At 39.2% G+C, this 19,411-nt stretch overlaps 1 protein-coding gene across 2 annotated transcripts in view; it reads right to left on the bottom strand.

The window, feature by feature from the left end:
- Nucleotides 1-19,411, bottom strand: part of TRPM3 (transient receptor potential cation channel subfamily M member 3) — a 491,731-nt gene that overhangs the window by 119,331 nt on the left and 352,989 nt on the right. For both annotated transcript variants that reach the window (XM_063455040.1, XM_063455041.1), the window contains exons 13-14: nucleotides 2,997-3,137; nucleotides 1,152-1,181 (exon numbers count right to left, since the gene is read on the bottom strand). In XM_063455040.1, the coding sequence (XP_063311110.1) occupies nucleotides 1,152-1,181; nucleotides 2,997-3,137 (171 nt within the window). The remainder of the gene's footprint in view (nucleotides 1-1,151; nucleotides 1,182-2,996; nucleotides 3,138-19,411) is intronic.

Below are 19,411 nucleotides of genomic sequence, written 5' to 3'. Positions count from 1 at the left end.
AAATCAAAGAGTTTTCAGTTACGAGCATCCTTCTGATATCTTGCCACAGAAAAACAATGGGAATAGAAAAATGCCTTTCTGCAAGGGAAAATCTATGCTGTGATGGAGTAGATCACAGGCCAATTTTACCTATACCTTTATTTAAAAGTATAATAAATAAAAGTAATGTTATTTTCATTTGTTAGATGTGATTGAATTACAACAGATGCCCACCCACTCACTTTAGGACTGGCTAAAGACATTGCCTGTCTGGCTTTACATTTGTTTTATCTTTTTGATGTGCACTTTTGACTTCTTTTAAGATATTAATTATTACTACTATGATTTTTAAAGAAAAATTTGGTTATTATTATTATTATTATTATTATTATTTTATTATTTATATAGTGCCAGCAAATTCTGTAGTACTGTACAATGGGATCTCCGCAACGTCCACTCTCCGAAGCATGCCATCTAAGCACTAGCAGTTCACTATCTCTATTATTCTGATCTAACTTTATGGAAGGCTTTTGTCCAAAGAGTAATTAATGCAGTTTCCAATGTACTTAAAAAAGGGGTAGGAACAACAATATTTTCAGGTCATTCTCTTGAAAGAAAAGCTTAGGGATAGAGAGTAATGTATTTACCACTTCAAGGTTATATATTTTTGCACTGATTTAAGAATAGGCGTGACATTAGATGCACTATGTAAAGCCCTTTCTAGTATGGTCTTTGGTTATTGGAAAGGAAGGATAGAGGCTTACTTTTGCACAATTCATGGTCACCCTTAGGGCAGAATCATTAGGGCAGAGTTACTGGTATCACGCTTAGTTACGTTACCTTTACAGCTCTACAAAAAAATGAATAATCTATCACTGAGAAAGTGATCACCAGTCTTGTTTTAGAACAGATCTATAATTTACACAACCTATAGTACAATTGATTTGCACCATAACTGCCAATTATGAAACATCACAATAAACAAACACACATTACATATTGTATGGTTGCATGGTCTGTTTTGCGGCTATTAAAATTTTACTAATATGTTGGCACCACCATTTTGTAAAATGTTTGGGGTACAGGTCAGCTATTGATGTTAGAATAAGGCATTAAGGAGTTAGGTAATCAGATTATGTCTTGGCAAAATGTTTTTTATATATTGCACTTACCTCCATCCCGAGTAGTTTCAAGGCTTTTGGCTGTTAGGAAATAAATTTTAAATATATTAATAATAATTTAAATATATGCATAATTATATTTGCAGGTAGGTTTTTGTGCCACCTACATTTCCTAATGCCAGCTGGAAAATATATCAACAGATGAAAGAAGAAATACTAAAAAGCCCAACAGACTTATAAGGAATACTCCCCTTGCTGGATTCCATGCCCCATCCGATGTCACAGGTGCTCTTTCTTGGTTCAGTCTTGGTCCAATCACATGCTTCTCATGGAAAAGCATTTGATTGGATCATTTCTCCGAAGGGAGAGGATTAAACAACAAAAACAAACTGTAATAACTTGCACTGGAGGAAGGCACTAAAGATTGTATAAAGATTCCACTTGCAGGAACGCTGCCTGCAATTGAAAAGCTCATTATGTCTGTTGCCATCTTACCGTGCACACTGACAATAGACATAACTTCTGCACAGAATTCACATTGGGCAGCCGGGTACAGCATTCCATGCTGCCTAAGTCACGTGTGCTAGGAGTTCAACTAGCCCCTGGTGCAAAAGTGCAAATTGCTTTGCATCTGCAGCGTTTTAAGCTGAAACGTTGCACATACAGATTCCATCTAAAAGCAGAAGTGCCCATGGTGGTTGGAATAACCTGTTAAGTGAATCAGAGTATACACACTTATTCTGGCTAGAGAATATAATACATAGATATTAAAAAGTAAAGACAAAAGTAGATTCACTACTAAGGTTGAACATATCTCTATCTACTGTATCAGTGAGAACATAAAAGGGTTGCTCTAAGTGCCCATAATTTTGACTGCAAAAATGGTGTATTACTCCAGCTATTTGCCAAAAATGCATTTAACTATAGACCTGTGTCCTGGAGATGATACATAGAAAGGTGGTTTTACTTCCCCCCTTTTCTGTGTCAAATTTGTCCAACTTCCGCATGAACTGATATCTCAGCTTTCGAGTTTTGACTCTGAAAAACTTTTTATACTATCTATCTGTTGGATAAAATGTATCTCTACAGTATGTAGATTTAATGTAGTGATACATTGCTTATAAACAGACATACTATGAAAAAAGAAAAAGAAAAGTCTGAAGCCATTTCTAACTAACATCACCAACCCACTAGTGAAATTAGTGAATACAAAATAATAGTTATTTATATATATATATATATATATATACCACAGTCAATCTAGTTAGTTGTCTAATAAAAAAATAAAAATGAAAAAAACATGAATTACAGTTCATGAAATCAGTCTGTTACATTCTATATAAAGCGTTGTATTATAATTTTCTGGAATTATAAATCACCAATGTCATTATATTGCATACAGTGAGCAACAACTAAATACACAAATAATCTGGATCCAGTCTAATAAAGCCAATAAATGGAAACAAGTTAAAAAGAAGGAATGTTCATACAAAGGTACAGTATATATATGTAACCAAAATAGACAGGCATACAGCAAAATCCCATGTCAATAAATGGCAAGAATAAAAAGATCATATAAAAAAAAAAAAAACCTGACAACAACAGACACATAACTTTTGTCTATAATGTAACAAGTTTGCAAGCGTTTTATTCCAAACAAATCTCCTGAATATTTGTAAGATCACAACACTACTAGATTCATTTTTAATTATATGAGTGACATTTCAAATTCTAATGCCAAAGCGCATAAGACACATTAGTATTACTTTTAAAATCCTGCTGATCAAACATAGTTTCCTTGTACTAATACCAGAAAACATAACTAACAGCTCTAAATGAGCATGTGCCCTGAAGTGCTAGTATGAAATGATAGAGGCACTGATAGAGGTAACTTACTCTTTTTGGTCCAAACAAATTGTGATATAGAGTCCTAAATCTCTTCCTTGTGTAGTTGCAACGATAAGCTCCTCCCATGAGGTACTCAATAACAAGCCCAATGTCAATCAGACTTATCCTGTAATCCGGAGGTAGGTTGCCCTATGGAAAAGCCATATACATAGTCAAAGACCATTAACAAAATAAAAGAAAATAAGAGAGGGCTGACAGCAACATTTATAAACACAGCTCTATAAGTATTATACTACATTTAAAGGAAATGAATTGAAATGCATGGACATAAATGAAATAGATTATTCTAGGTAATTCACCTTAAAATAGATCCAACCGAAACCTGGATATTCTCGCTTGGAAAGAAGACATAAATGAAATAAGAAGGTGCAGAAATCGATGGACACAACAGATGTTATCAAAACTGTTAACAACTTACTCAATGGCGTAAAAGCTCCCACAGCCCATTCAGATGAAACATTTCCTATATTGATCAATAAATGTTTCAGTAGTATTGCTCACTGAATCTAGTTACGTAGTGAATTATAGTGCAATATTGCTAAAAAAAAACACACTTTTTTTAAAGCTAAGTCTATTGTATGAGATCAGAGTAAATGGCTGTGTTAAGAAGTAACATATTTTGATTAAGTAGGGTAATTCCATCAAATATTTGATAAGGGAGGTTTGGTATTTGTTCATGTAATACTATACTATAGGCTTCAAAACAACTTAGTTAAGTGGTTTTGGTATATAGATAACGGCCTTGCAGTCTCACTGCTCAATTCTCAGCCATTTAGGAGTTAAAACATGTTTGCTTCTGTTTATGCAGCCCTAGCAGCACCTCCCTTGGCTTTGACTCACACAGCCTACATAAAAAATGTTTTAATTTTCAATAAGATGTTATCTGACTTTAGAGGTTTTTGTCTCCTGCTCAACAAATTGAACTTTAATCACACACAAGAGACTTCTGGGGAGGAGCCATAGGGAGCGGACGCAGGTGAGAGAGCTCTGTGTAGAGCATTCTTGGTGGCGGCCCAAGCACACCTTGTGCCCCCACAGCTTACACCCCTATACCACAATGTCAGTAGACAAGTTAAGCTGCAACAGGGACCAAACCCAATCACATCAGCGAGAGAATAGAGAACCCAGAGGTCCGGCACTGGGACAGACTCTGATGAGTTGGATCCCATATAGGCTGCTCAGAACAGGACCCAAAGAGGGTGCAAATCTCCTCACCATGCACTCCCAAGTATCCGGTTGAGCACAAAGAGAAAAACATCATATTGGGCATAAGGTAGGCCCAGCTCACATGTTACAAAAGGCACAAGGCGTAACACTACGTACACACTGGGTCATCTGCACCTATTCAGTTTCTCAAATTCTCTATTTGTAAATACTTTATTTTCTTTTACTTTTCCTTTGTCTTGCTTAATTTATTTTTGTCTGCAACACTAACCTCTGAACAGACCCTGTTTGATTCTCTTTTTACACTATAATAAAAGAGGCCGTAATAATTCATGCATCCTAATCAACCAAGACTTGAGTCTTAATAATTTGACTTCTTTACTCAATTTACAACTCCCATAGGGGCAGATCAACCCAATTCAACAACTGTATTTACTTTATTTTACTTCTTTTATTTTATACTCTATTTGATTACATATCCAGATACCACAAGTTTCAGTGATGTAGAGCCATATTAAAGGGTTGTTTAATTGAATCATGATTTAAAAGCTCCTGGGTTTATATCAGATGCATGGGACTTTGCCTATCCCTATACTTAAGACCAAATCACATTCAAAACACCATAAAGCCCTTTTAAAAATAACAGATATATGACCAGAGAAAATCTCAGCAGTTCTGCCAAGCCCTGCCACATCTGGCGCTGTATACACTCAGAACTTCCAAATAACGACAAAGCTTCTCATGAAGACGATATTACTGATTCGATCTGGTCTAAATTAGAAGCGAAATTCAATTTAATACAATACACTATTGGCGATCCTGACAGCAAATTGGCAGGTAATTCCTCAAGACTTGATAACAAACACAGTAACCTAGAATACTCATCAACTAAACTAGAAGTACAGCTTCAACAACAATGTGCTATAATCACACAACTTCAAACAAAACTGGGGATCTTGAAAATATCAGCAGATGTCATCACCTCCAATTCCTAGCGCACCTTGAATCCATTAAACCACGAGCCCTTCTCTAAGTAGTTCAAAATTAGATACCAGAGGTACTCTATCTCCTATATGATTCCATGCAGCACAGGAATTGATCGACACCCTCAACTTCATCGGAGTTATCCAATATCTGAACCCTAAAACTCACGCTTCTACAGTGACTGGTGACTATTGATCCATACTGTTCATCTGACGATGCCCCATCCACAGAGGCTCTAAATGCAGTTTTCAAAGTATAAATATTTTTCGTTTATGTTAACTGCTTAGAGTATTGCTAATTTATTAACCTATAAATTCCTATTTTTTTCCTTTTGCAGATTGCAAACTGATATATAGGAGGTGACTTCAGCATGTTAGATGGTCAGATGGATAGTTCTGGCTCTATTTTGTTATCCAACTCCTAGGAAGATCAGGGACTTCTTAATTTTCATAGACACTTCTACCTCACAGACATATTAACCCCTTAAGGACACATGACATGTCTGACATGTCATGATTCCCTTTTATTCCAGAAGTTTGGTCCTTAAGGGGTTAAAGGGTACAAAACATAAATTTCAGGAATTACATGCACACGCACCAAGGGCCCATAACACCTAATCTAGGATTGATTTATTTTGGTCTCCTCTGAGCTGTTACATAAGGTTACATAAGCAGAACTACACAACAATCTAATCTCAGACCATGAGACTAACCCTAAACATAGTCCCACACCTCCTGTTCAGCCCACAGTTGCAATTTCTAAACTATTGTTGGTGGGAGCCTGGGCCAATTTCACAGATGACAACTTGGACCACATAGAAAACACAATATTGTTCTGCCAGGCTTCGAAGGCAGTGAAGAGAGGCCAGATCATAGTATATGTTTCCATTTATGAAAAACAATGGAATAAAAAACACAACAAAATAAACACTGCATTAGCATAAATAGCCATGTGGAGGCAAAACAACTTCTAAATTTTGTTGGAAAAGCAAAAAAAACTATTAGGTTTCTTAAAAAAGCATTTTTGTTGTTGTGGAGGGTGAATGGGAAAGCTTATGCATCAAGCACAACCGAAACAAAGCGTCCACCGTATAACCTGCATTGCTTAAAATGATGGGACCTATACCACAGATCCAGTGGAAATAAATAAAGCATTTTATACTAATTTTTCTAACATATTTGCCTCACAACCAGATTACCCTATAAAAGACCAGAATTACAGTGGGCCAACCCTCCATAGCCCAATAACATAAACTTCCAAAAACAAAACACTTCAAGCTAGTTGCCTTTGTGCTGAGTTGCCTAAAATAATTCAGAGGAGTGCATATTTAATTTAGTTCAGGTTTTAGGTTTTAATGTTTTTGTTATTTTAGTTTTTATTTAACCCCTTAAGGACACATGACATGTGTGACATGTCTTGATTCCCTTTTATTCCAGAAGTTTGGTCCTTAAGGGGTTAAAAACAAATTCTTACAAATGCCTGTTAAACAAAATGTAATGTTAGATGTAAAGTACTTAATTTTAAGCTTGTAATTTACTCTTGTTTATATCTTGCTTAATACAACATATTGACTCGTGACAATAAAATAGTTTAAAACTAATCACACACAGGAGGCACCTGCAGTGTCTAGAAGGCACTTAACAGAATAGGAGATAAAAGATTCTAAATGAAACAGACTGTGCAATAGAGGACGTTTAAATATTAGATGTCTCTTTGCAGGAAGTATTTAGGGAGGCTCAGTGAGTCACATGCAGGGAGGTGTGACTAGGATTGCATAAACAAAGTGATTTTACTCCTAAATTACAGAGAATTGAGCAGTAAGACTGCAGAGGCATGATCTATACCCCAATTCAGCTTCATTAAGCTAAAGTTGTTTGGTGTCTATAGTGTCCCTTTAAAGCAACTACACTGAGCAAATTTATAAACGCTAATTTTTCATGAGCCGAACTCCAAGATCTAAGACTTGTGCAATGATCATGCTGTCTAATCAACATCTTGATATGCCACACCTGTGAGGTGGATGGATTATCTTGGAAAAGGAGAAGTGCCCACTAACACAGATTTAGACAGATTTGTGAACAATATTTGTACACCAAAGGCCTATTTCTCTCAAATAGTGTTCACAAATCTGTCTAAATCTGTGTTAGTGAGCACTTCTCCTTTTCCGAGATAATCCATCCACCTCACAGGTGTGGCATATCAAGATGTTGATTAGACAGCACGATTATTGCACAGGTCTGCCTTAGGCCGGCCACAATAAAAAGCCACTCTAAAATATTCAGTTTTACTGTATTGTGAGGTCCGTGGGGATCCAGAAACCAGTCAACATCTTGTGTGACCACCATTTGCCTCACTCAAATTGGTTACGACGACAAACTGCAGTCAGGTTGAGACGCCGATGAGGACGACGAGCATGCAGATGAGCTTCCCTGAGATGGTTTCTGACAGTTTGTGCACAAATTCTTTGGTTATGCGAACCGATTGTTGCAGCAGCTGTCCGGGTGGCTGGTCTCAGACGATTTTGGAGGTGAAGATGCTGGATGTGGAGGTCCTGGGCTGGTATGGTTACACATGGTCTGTGGTTGTGAGGCCGGTTGGATGTACTGCCAAATTCTCTGAAATGCCTTTGGAGACGGCTTATGGTAGAGAACTGAACATTCAAATCATGGGCAACAGCTCTGGTGGACATTCCTGCAGTCAGCATGCCAATTGCACGCTCCCTAGAAACTTGCGACATCTGTGAAATTGTGCTGTGTGATAAAACTGCACATTTTAGAGTGACCTTTTATTGTGACCAGCCTAAGGCACACCTGTGCAAAAATAATGCTGTCTAATCAGCATCTTGATATTCCACACCTGTGAGGTGGATGGATTATCTCGGGAAAGGAGAAGGTGGAGGATATGGCTCCTGGGAAGTGTAGGCTGGGCAGGAATACATAAATAGAGTAGGTAGTGGCAAAGAGTAAACTACAGTTTTTTTTTCCATGGTCAGAGAAAAATGAGGTTTTAAGTAAGAATCTTCCAAACCAAAGGCCTGGGGATTGCTAGAGTGAGAATAATGTTTGCACACTTCCTTATAAAAATATGAGACAATACAAAATTGTTTAGTGCATTTGTAGCTCCTTTCTATTCCTTTGTAAATTGAATACATTATGTCACCTAAACAATGCTTACATTGTGAATGCTACAAATGCGACAAAACTAGATCAGAAAAATAATTATCAGCAGCCATGTGGATCAGAACATAAAACAATGAACCTGTCATTTTGAAACCACCACAAGCTAAATATGTGTATATTATTATAACTATTACAAACAGGCAGAGATACGTTTCTTTTTTTCTTATGCTCATAGTTTACAGAATGTATTCCCCCAGCATGTTTAGAACTTGTATACACTGTGCAGGTTCACTGTGAACTTTCCTTTTGTGCTATGTTGTATCCGATCCTAATATTGCCCTTCATCACTGTAGGAACCAAAGTAAATATTGGGGGACAGCCTTTCATAACAAATTTAGTGTTCCTTAAGGAGCATACCTAAACCCATGCCGTTTTTCTATAGGAAAAGTATTACACTAGGGATATGAGTAAAATTGGATAGAGGCCTATTTGAGTTACCTGACTTCACCTTTTAATATACAGAAATATGCAATTTCTTACAAATAGAACATATAACAATAATGTATTTTATATATTTCATATGTGTTCATGTGTTTGTATCTGCTTGTTAAAATGGCATTGTTTAAATAGCTATGTGGGGGAGATGACCAACTCTTTCAAAATAAGTTTACATTTTCACATCTAACCTAAACAGTAACATATATGATCTAAAAAAAACCTACACAAACATCTTACCCTTCTCTAGAACACCTGGAAGGATTATTCCCCCAATCCCTCTCCTTCCTAATTCCATGCCTACCTTATATTTTATATGACAAGTAATTGCACCTGCTCTTACCTTTCCGTTACGCATCTTCAGCGGCGCAGTTGAGTGCGCATCCTGACCACTGATAAGCTACTATAAAATGGCTTGAAAAATCCATTTGTGTCACTGCTACAACATTACACGTCACCACATCACAGTATTACTCCACAACTGTGAATGAGCTTTCACAGTGTGTTTAATGCTGCCCACTCTGCAGCTCTACACAGAAATGAAACAGATATAAGTGAATCCGTGGAATTCACTATATACATTTTGTTTCAACAAGATACTCGGACAGGACATCACAATTCTTTCAGATATGTGATGCTACACCATATCTGCCAAGAATACATGAACGGATATAACATCAAGAACATGCTGAGGAGGATAAATATAATCCATGTATTGAAAGATGAAAACAGGACAAAGGAGAACAGTCACACAGTGATGTATTTAGTTTCCCATGGATGCTGGATTTGGTTATTGCTGGGAGGTGAGAGAACAGATGGTGCTCATATTCATATTGCATGATAGCAGGTGTTTATTTTTCTATACATTTTGTACCTACGTGACTCCTGCCTTCTGAAGACATAAGATTTTAAAAGAAAATTAGACCATATGTTATTTAACTTCACATACAAAGCTTTTGGAAGGATAAGTAAAAGTGTATTTTTTTCAAATGGCAAGTGACTGTGAAAATGTAGAATCAAGGTAGCTTTGTTTTGTAGAGCCAAGTCACTGGTAGAATCAGCTATACCATCAAACTCTGATACTGTACAGGTTATATACAGTCTTGCATGACTTCAATGAAAGCAGAATTTCTGTTATAAGTGAGGCATTTACTAACCATCGACTTGTAACTTTGTCATGAAACTGAGCAAGAGACAGGGCCAGCGCTTCCTATAGGCGACTTAGTCAGTCCCCTAGGGTGCCCCTTAGGAAGGGGCGCCACCAGAACCGCCAGCCCCTCATGTTGCAGCCACCTGAGCGCTCTATACAGAGCCTCAGGCGGCTGCAGCTCTGCCCGGACCGGCGCGTCCATTAGGGCGCACCAGCCTGGGCACACAAGAAAAGAGGGGGGTCAGCAGGAGGGAAGCGCAAATCGCTCCCTCCTGTCAGTCCCTCAGTGTAGCATGGTCAAGCTCCGTCCGGTCCGCGGTACAGGACCATCCATTTCCTGTACCCAGGCGGACTGACAGGAAGTGCCCCCTTGGAGGAAGTGGGCCAGAGGCGAGGGATTTCAGTGCTGGAAACAGGTAAATGACAAATTGTGTTTTTAACCCCAATATTGACAGATTTGTATTCCTAACACTCTAGTGTTCCTTTAAATACGTGTGCCTGCTAGAGCAGAAAATGCGTGTATGAGAAATGTATAGCTAGAGTATTGTGATTTTTTTTTTAAATACCTCAATTTTTTTTACATGATTAAATCTATAATTAAATGATACATTTTGTTTTTTAATATTTTAGATTTTCAACAAAATCGTACGGGGGTGCTGACTCTACAGACCAACCTTTCCTCAGGTAAAAGCTGCACAACTAACTGTAGGCATAATGACAGGTTTATCAATTATCAAGTGGGGATTGCTAAGAATTTCAAATTAGTTCAATGTGAATTTAAATTTAAGCAGAGGCAAGTCAAACTAAAAACATTGGCTATTTGGATTAAAATGTTTCATTCACTTTGAGTTTCTTACTTAATCTCACACTTTGCAGAACAACCCTTTTAATTCCCAACTCGGAAATGCAACCAGCCCCCTGTAATTACATCTGTACGTTGATTGCCATCTCAACAGGTGATCCTCTTCTTCTTCTACCCGACTGCAGACCTCTGTGTCATCACTAACTCAATGCATCTCATAACAGATCAGTCTTGTTGCTGATTGAATAATTTTGAAGTAAAGGCTAACCAAGAGGAGAACACTCAGCTTGTAATAGATTTCTAGCATTCGGTGTGGACGTTATTGTTACCCCTCTAAATAAAACTAATTTTACTGACATTAAAAGTTTGAATTTATGCTGTTGAGAATCGTTTTTACAGTTTTAAAATGTAGAGATATTGCAGCTGGAGCATTAACCACTGAGCTAGCTCATCATCATAATGTTAAAACCCCTAATGCCTTCACTAGCTAGTACTTTTTGTTTGCAAAATATAAATAAATATAACTATATACATGTTATTGCAAACAAATAAACAGATATAATAGAAACAACAATGAAACAGCAATTGTGTGTACAGGTGGATTTTCAGAGAATCCTAAGAAAAATCAATTATGTAAATGTATACATTTTTTTAATGTATTTGTTTATCCTTTATAGCATTCCTGGGGAAATGATAAGCCAATATGCAGTGTACTTTATCACGCAATATTTCACACAGGATATGAAATTATATTACATAAGTAGAAATACAGTCGTTCTTAGAAACATTAGGTCTGATAAAAATAGATAAATAAAATGATCAAACAGATTGCCTACAGAAATTTGTAAGGACCCTGGAGGCATTACTATGACTACAGAAAATGGAATAAGAATGTATAAAGTATGTCTACATTTAAGCATAATTGCCACATACAGTAAGTGCAGTTAAATCAAAGATTTGTAAAATAAAGATTTTTAAAAAGTGGTATTACAATCTATACCAATTTCTGGAATGCCAATGCAATGCTGACAGTGGAACCGTAGAACCCATTTATCCCTCCCCCTCCCTTACTTGGGAATCACATGACCTTTACATCCTTTACTTTTTGGAGGTGGTGAACACACATGTTCAGCACACTTGCAGATATTAAATTGTAGATTATACTAGCTTTAGTGTAACAATAATCTTAATTTTATTAATGACAGGAGGCAATTATTTGCATAAGTCTCTCTTTACTAGAACTCCACACCAGCACATAGAGACAAACAACCAATCGGAAAAAAGTAAGGAACAATAAAAGTCCCCTCCCAACCAACTACTTCCTCTTAAAAGGTGTGACAAACACAAAGAACAGAAACAAACATATCCATATAGCAGTAACAGAAGAATTCAGATGAAGTCAACCGATAATCTTCATCCAGAATAAGGAACTGAACGTGGATCCGTAGATGAACCGTTAAACTTTATCCAGAAGAAGGCTTTGAACGTGGATGTGTAGACGAACCATTAAACCGAAACGAGATAAACAGAGTCGAAAGCTCCGGTTAGTGAATGAAATGTACTGTGAAAACATGAAGACCCCATAATCAACTACAGACAGTAAAATATCCATAAAATCTCATCCCGACTTCCCTCAGGAAGGCAAAACAACTGACCTACCTAAACATAGCCCTGAAAAATCAACTAGAGGAGGTCAAATAAAACAAACAAAAGTAACAAGGGTAGGGTGAAACTGGGAGGGAAATATTTGCCTCCTGTCATCAATAAAATTAAGATTATAGTTACACTAAAGCTAGTATAATCTACAATTCTATAACATGAGAGGAGGCTTCATGTTTACTGTTTTAACGCTCAGACAGCAAAGCAAAAGAAGCATGATCCGCAGGTCTGAAATAAAATTGGCGGAAGGTGTCTTCTCTGGACCAGTCAGCTGAACGCAGGATGTCCTGGAGAGAGGTGCCCACAAGGAAGGCGCCAGAAGCCACCTGGCCTCTAACCGAATGCGCTCCGAAGGTCGAATTCACACCCGCCAATGAAAACAACCATTTAATCCACCGTGCCAGAGTAGGAGAAGAGACCGGTTTGTGAGGTCTGACATAAGAGATCAATAATTGACCGGAACTGGAAGGGCAAAGTGGAGAAGTAAGTGCCACATAGCGAGACAGAGCCGTCGCCACACAGAGCTTAGGCGAGTGGTGGAAATACGGGTAGAATATAGCCGTCGAATCCGACTTAGTACGTCTAGACACCCTGATGGTGACCCCCTCAGGAGAAAAAAAAAAAGTCAACATCGAAGGCCTGGACGTCGGAAACTCGTCTGAAGGAAATTAGGCATAGTAGGAGAGCAAATTTAGCCGAAAGCTGACGGAGGGGAAGGTCTTGATTATCAGGCCAATCCTGGACAAAACTGTGCGTACGTCCCAGAGGGAGGAATACTTAGGAATTGGAAGCCGCAAAAGTCTCATGCCTTGGAGAAGTCTGCAATCCAGCGGGTCCTGACCAATGGGGAATCCTCGCAGCGGTACATGGGCTGCCGAAATCGCCGACCTTGCCACGTTAACTGAACAATGCAAGCACCCCAGGTCAAACAGGTGTGAAAGGAAGTTCAGAACACTGGTTACAGGGCCATAAAGGGATCGGTATCCCGTTTCAGACACCAATGGCAAAAGGAGTTCCATGCTGACAAGTAGCATCTCCTAGTTCCAGGGGCCCAGGAGTCCCAGAGGAGGTTCTTAGCCGACTGCGATAATGCCTCGACATTCCAGGTTCCCCTGAAAGAGTCCAGGCCACTAAGCGGAGGCGGACGTCCACCACAAGGGGGTGAGGATTTCCTGGGAGTCTGAGAGGAGCATCTGTGGGGATGGTAAAAGTTCCAGAACCAGGACTGACTCTGCCATAAAGGAGTCAGCAATACCAAAGATACACGTTGACGTTGAACTTGCAGTAGGACCCTGGAGATCATAGCAAAAGAAGGAAATACATAAGCTCCCCATGATGGCCACACTTGAAGGAAAGCATCCACCGCTGTGCAAGCCGGATGCGGAAGCCAACTGAAGTAGGTCGGGAACTGATAGTTCGTCCAGGAAGCGAAAAGGTCCACCGTGAACAGACCCCTCCGGTCTGCGATCTTGAGGAAAATGGGATGAAGGAGCCTCCAATTGCTGGCATCCCTCCAATGTCTAGAGAACCAGTCCGCCGTCAGGTTTAACTCCGGAAGATATTCCGCCTGGAGAGTGATGTTGCGTTGGAAACAGAAACAATAAATCTCCTTCGTCACCCCTGAAAGTATCAGGGAGCGGACTCCTCCCAGGTGATTGATGTATTGTACCGCCGAGATATTGTCCATCCTGAGGAGAATGCAGCAATCAGAAAGGTGACTAGCCAGGCTCCGAATTGCGAATGACCCCGCAATCAGTTCCAGGCAGTTTATGTGGAACTCCGACTTCATCTCCGACCACGGTCCTCCCGTGGAGCTGGTTGTGCAGGTGGCCCTCAACCCCAAAGGCTTGCTTCCGACTCCAGTACGAAATCCAGGGTCGGTCCTAAAATCGCCTTGCCGTTCCAGGACGATATGTGGAGTAGCCACAACCGCAGTTCAGTCTTGACATCCGGAGTGAGGGGAATAACCTGGTCGTAGGAGGGCCTTTTGCGGAGGAAATTAGCTTTCAGGCACTACATGGCTCTGTAGTGAAGTGGACCCGGGTAGATCGCCTGGATCGATGTGGAGAGGAGACCCACCACGTGTGCCAACATCCTCAGTGGAATCCGGTCCTGACATAGAATATGTTATTACCTTTTAAATGGTCGAGATCATGGGCAGAGGAAGGCGTAGGAGGCACTCCCTTGCGTCTATTTTGAAGCCCAAGAACTTGACTACCTATGACGGAGAGAGGGCCGAATTTTCCTGGTTTACCACAAAACCCAGGGACTCGAATAAGGAGACCGCATAGTGCATCTGACACTTCATTCTGGAGGGCTCCTCGCAAAAGATCAGCAGATTGTCCATGTAGATGATACAATGGAAGCCCTCAAATCGAAGGTGTGCCGTTACCGGTTTCAACAGCTTGGTGAAACACCATGGAGCCGAGCTGAGCCAGAACGGCAGACATGTGAATTTGCAAGGTCTGCCTTTCCAAAGGAAACAGAGGAACCGTCGGCACTCAAGGTCCACCAGAACTGAGAGGTAGGCGTCCTTCAGATCAAGTCTTGTGAACCAATCTCCTGGGCGGAGGATGTCCCGCAGGAGATGGATGCCCTCTATCTTGAAATGATGGTACACCACAAAGGCATTCAGGTTTCCCAAGTTGATCACCGGGCAGAAGCTTCCGGACTTTTTCCTTACAAGAAAAATGGAGCTGAAGAAACCTCCATCGTCCGATGCCTATTGGACCGCGCCCTTTTCAAACAGGGCTTGAATCTCTGTATCTATCAGGGACTGTTGCACCCTCGAGGACACAGGAACCAGGGGAGGACGAACCTGTGTCGGTGGGGAGTGAAAATCTATGACATATCCTCGAACAGTCTGAAGTATCCACACATCCGAGGACACTCCCCACCACATGGACCTGCAGTGAAACAATCTGCCCGCATCCAACAGAGAGGAAGGTGAACTGGTAGGGTGGGGGTTACACAAAGAAACAAATACCAATACAAGTAGAACCTCAAGGTACCAAAAAATACAATAAATCAATCAATAAATAATATTCCACAGCCACCCATAAAGAAATAGGAGGCAGTGGTACTTTGACCTGTGCTTGATGTGGAGCAGTAAAGAAAGAGGAAGTAGTTGGTTGGGAGGGGGACTTTTATTGTTCCTTACTTTTTTTCTGATTGGTTGTTTCTCTTTATGTTAATGTGCTGCTGTGGAGTTCTAGTAAAGAGAGACTTAAGCAAATATGAAGCCTCCTGTCATGTTATAAAATTAGTGACTAGTTGCTTCAGGCAGAGAAATTCCTTCTTCTACAGGCTGATAATCTTTCCTAGAGTATAAATGAGGCTGAGTTAAGTTTTATGGGCTATTTTTTTTCTGCAAACAACATGAAAGTAAAATATCTATTCTCAATTCTGGAAGTTAATGGATTAGCAAGTGTGTTGGCTAAACCTTTTATAATCTATTGCAACATACCGGTAATTCAATTTTTGTTAAAAAAAAACCCAGTAACGGATAAAAAGCAATGATTATCTTGAGTAAAATAAACATAGCATTTTGGTTATAACTTAATTATTACATGTTCCTCTGTGTCTAATATACTGTAAAATGCTAGCTGTATACTGAACTATATACATCTTTCTCGGTGCATTCAGAGTCAATGCTAGCTTCCAGAAATACCTGGGAATTGAGCCCAAATCCAAACTGGATGACCCTTACCTAAGAAAATGCTGTTTTTCCAGGTATTCAATTCTGTCGAGATAGACAACTTAAACATTATAGAAGAGGTACAGTGCAGAACCTCAGTGGTACCCTCCACCACTTGTAAAGATCTTGGATAATGAACCATACATCTAGGGATTCAGCCCAATATTCTTCCCCAACAATGCCTCTGGATACTCTCAATCCGTATTTGCAACTGCTGTAGTTGTGTATGCACTGGGCTGGATTCTTTTCAGCATTTCTTCCATTGATGTCTTTGAGAAAATTGCTATTAAGTTAGCAGGTAAATAACTTATTTGTTAGTAGTTAAATTATTTTGTTGCAGGTACATATGGGAGATTCATCATGGGTAATTTCATAAAGGAACATCTAGTAAAAATAGCGAAATGTTATTTTCAAAATGGCTGGAAAATTTTCCTGAAATGTGGTTTTAACAAGGTGGGGTTAATGCCCATACAGCCAGGGCCACAATGGACCTCCTTAGAAAACTGTTCGGTGAGCGGATAGTTTTAAGAAATTCACAGATTAACTTTTCAGCTCCCGATTACTTCTTGTGATGATATCTGAAGGAACTTGTGTACATGAACAAACCGTGTACAACTGAGCAGGTTAACAAGAATATCCATGAAGAAATTTGAGTGCTAGAGCTCATTTAAAATATGTAATCTTCCAAACCTAGTCAAACAAATCTCCATACATGAATCACGCATTGTATGAAATGTCTTTAAAATTGGTTCATTAATAAAATAGGTATTGACTCAAACTCTACTCTGAATTTTGGCCCACACCGTATTAAACATAAACTTTATTACATTTTGTAGGATTATATAATCAGGGAATAATAAAAAAAAGGTACCAGTGTAAATAATTACACCCTAATTGAATAGATGTAAATATATTCTGTCACTGTAGATTGGATTAGCCATATTAGTCCAGTAGACAAGATTCCATTTTTATTATACTGACTTTATACTTAAAAGACAAGCCTTCTGTTACGAACGCTGGTATAGTAGATGCCCTGTTCACCTATTTCCTCCCGAACTCCTGAGTGATTATAGCTTGCAATTTGGGTGTAGAGTCGAACGGTTCCAGATGAATGCAACATCCAAGTAGTTTCTCCCCAACAAATAGACAGTTACCCAAACATGAGCCTAGACTTCATGAAGGGTACAACAGGAATGATTTTAATGGGTGCTACACTGGATTGTATGCAAGGGGCACTTCCAAATGGACCTTGTGGGGGACAGGGACACAAAGTTCACAGCCAATAATAATACAGTGACAAAGTGTGACACTCCCAATACAAACAGATAATTCCCTCCTCTTTGCCTGTGAGATAATTGAGTCAGATAAAGTAATAAATCCATTATCTCCAGGCATAAAAAACAAATTTTTCATAAAACTTGAAACGTACCCCAAAACACATATATCCCCTGATAGCCCTGATCTGGGTGACCAACATATCCAAAAATCACCCAGATCAGTTAAGGGGTTTTGGAATTATATGGAAGTCTAATTTTAACCAACCGCACCCGAGGCAACTGCCCAGAAACAGTTCCATGAGTTTAGGCTGTGCGGTCAGTCTATTTTGAAAAGTCTCAAAAACAAATAAATGCACGAATGGTACCCCCTGGCTCATAGCAGCGATTGTTCCCCTAGTTTGTGGGAGTCAAACTACAGAGCAGCGCTCTCCTGGCTGTTTGGGAAAAGGAAGCAGGCGTTCGTATACTTTGACTGGTGTTCGGGAAGTCAAGTGTCCGATTTTAGTTCCAGACACTCGATTACCAAGTCCCGCTGCCTCCTTTTGTGCGAACAAGATGGCCACCGTTTTCTCCTGCACGTGGTGTTAGGCTATACGAACGGCGGCCACACAGGGAGAGCACTTAATTGACTGTTTTCTTTGAAGATAGTGAGCCAGGGGGGTGGTTGGTGTTCAGTAGTTACAGCTACCAAACCAATAAAACATAAAAGTCCCGAAGAACATGCCAGTTTCATCACACCTTCAAAAGATTGTCTTTTAACTATTACGTTAGTCCAATAAAAAAGGCATCATTGCATACTGCAATACTTATTTTGACATATTCTGTCATAAATACTAGACGTGCAATTTCTTTTGTTCCGAATGCAAATTCAGACGAATTTCGACAATTCGGACATTTGCATGCTTACGGATGTCCAAAGAGTCGAAGTACCGAAGTTCCAAAGTACCGAAGTTCGAAGTTGCCGAAGTTCTGAAGTTGCCAAAGTTCCGAAGTCCCGAATTTCGGAATGCCAAACCCAATATTTTTACCATGCACATCCCTAATAAATACATGTTGTTTGGTGTAATGCTAATGGCAGTAGCAGAGAAATCAAGGTTTGCAATTTCTACATACAACAAATAATAAGAATCCAAATAAGGACACACAATGTACAGGTAGCATCAGTTTAGATCAGAATCAGATATAGAAGTAGCATGAATAAAGGTAGAAGAATGATAGAAGAAGAGACATAGCCCCTAAGAATCTGTCCCTTTATATCCTCTACTGCCACTGTCATTTAAAAACCCACACTAAGTCTTCAGTGAATACTATTTTACCAATCTACTTCCCTAATACTATCCTTATCTTTTGTGTCACTTTACCCCACTCCCTCTAGAATGTAAGCTCATTGAGCTCTGTTTCTGTGTGTAAAACTTGTCTGGTTACAATTACCTGTTTGTTCGTCCACCCATTGTAAAGCGCTGCAGAATTTGTTGCCGCTATATAATAATAATAATAATAATAATAATAATACATAATAATGCTAGACTAAACATCCCAATCATGCTACAATAATCTCGATAAAAATTCCCTACTATAGTACAAAAAGGTAGAAATGACAGGTGCAGGTATAGGAAAAATGTGTACAGCCAGGTTCCAAAGTACTGCAATCACTCCATGTAGAAATCCATGTGGGCAAAGTGACAGAATTGGCTGCAGTACAGAGCCACAATGATCTATTCAATGGTATGCAGTAATACTGTACATAGTTTAGTATATTTCTGTATTAATTTCCCCTCAGTTGTGATCTGATCTTTCATTTACACGCTTTTAACAGATTAACACTGAATTAACGTTATGTGCAATGGAGGTTTTCAAGAAAAACACTACTCTCTAATAATAATATAATAATAATATGATAATATTATTGCTGTCAAATTTAAATCTGCTTAAAACCACCTCACTTGATAAAGGGAGCAAGTACATGTACTTTGGATAGATGAGACAAAATGGAACTTTTCAGCATGTACAAGAAGTGTGACATATGTTGGAAATCCAATCAGATTATGCAACAAAA

This window comes from Pelobates fuscus, chromosome 5, assembly GCF_036172605.1.
Source record: "Pelobates fuscus isolate aPelFus1 chromosome 5, aPelFus1.pri, whole genome shotgun sequence".
NCBI classification, from domain to species: domain Eukaryota; kingdom Metazoa; phylum Chordata; class Amphibia; order Anura; family Pelobatidae; genus Pelobates; species Pelobates fuscus.
The sequence above is the reverse complement of the archived record's forward strand: the minus strand, read 5'-3'. Positions and strand labels throughout refer to the sequence as shown.